At 48.2% G+C, this 987-nt stretch overlaps 1 protein-coding gene across 1 annotated transcript in view; it reads right to left on the bottom strand.

Annotated features, from left to right (window-relative positions):
• Nucleotides 1-987, bottom strand: part of LOC103370617 (regulator of G-protein signaling 3-like) — a 30,003-nt gene that overhangs the window by 18,707 nt on the left and 10,309 nt on the right. The window contains exon 12 of the mRNA XM_008299736.1: nt 155-415. Within this exon, the coding sequence (XP_008297958.1) occupies nt 155-415 (261 nt within the window). The remainder of the gene's footprint in view (nt 1-154; nt 416-987) is intronic.

Below are 987 nucleotides of genomic sequence, written 5' to 3'. Positions count from 1 at the left end.
GACAAAGGCAGCAGTAACATCACACTGCACAGCCAATCAGACGAGCCCTTTCTTCCATCTGAACTGTGTTTATAAAGCAGCTGGACTCTCAGACCAGACTCCATTCAAATATTGTCTGATTTAATGGTTCTACTGTTCAGAAACCTGAAAAAACCTTTTCTGAGAGTAAATCCTGAACCTGCAGCAGCTGATCGACCCGATCAATACACCGAGTGTCCAACCTGAGGCAGGTTCTGTCCGATGCAGACTCGACACAGGCGGTGGATGGTGTGCATGTCAGATCAAATCCTGCCGATCCACCTGTCCATCGGATCCTCCTGCAGAACAGGACCAGGACCAGGTCCAGAAGACCAGATCTATCCTTCAGAGCCAGAACCAGGTCCAAGTCCAATGCCAGTCTAGACCTCAGGAGAATCTACAGTCTTACACAGATCCAGTTGTGCAGCACCAGAACCAGATGGAACACAGGTCCAGATTAACAAAGTTAGAGTCAATCCAAATCCAGTGTTAAGAAGTCACAGTGAGTTCTGACCTGATACCAGAACCAGATTGTTAGTCAGATAAAAACCCAGGTCTGATCCAGGTCCAACAGAACCAGTGAGCCCAGTGAGCCCAGTGTGAGCAGAGTGCTGGAGCTCAGCTGGAAGTTTGTGGGAACCGACATTCAGAAGAATAGCAGGAAACGGCCTCACACACACAGACACACAAAAGCTCACAAACAGTGTCGTTGCGATAAGACACACACTTCCTGAACATCCGGACCGCCTCTGTGAGGACTGCCGGGCTCCTAATGCTCTCACAGAACCTGCACCCTCTTCTCACCATAACCCTGAACCTGGTTCTCACAAGAACCTGAAACCTGGGTCTGAGCAAAGGCAGAAATGTGTTACTGTTGTGTTTGTGTTGATGTTGTGTTGATGTTGTGTTAATGTTGTGTTTACATTCCGTGATGTGTTGATGTTGTGTTGACATGTTGATGCTGTGCTG

This window comes from Stegastes partitus, unplaced genomic scaffold (assembly GCF_000690725.1).
Source record: "Stegastes partitus isolate 25-593 unplaced genomic scaffold, Stegastes_partitus-1.0.2 Scaffold1452, whole genome shotgun sequence".
NCBI lineage: Eukaryota > Metazoa > Chordata > Actinopteri > Pomacentridae > Stegastes > Stegastes partitus.
This window is presented reverse-complemented; position numbering and strand designations above follow the sequence as displayed.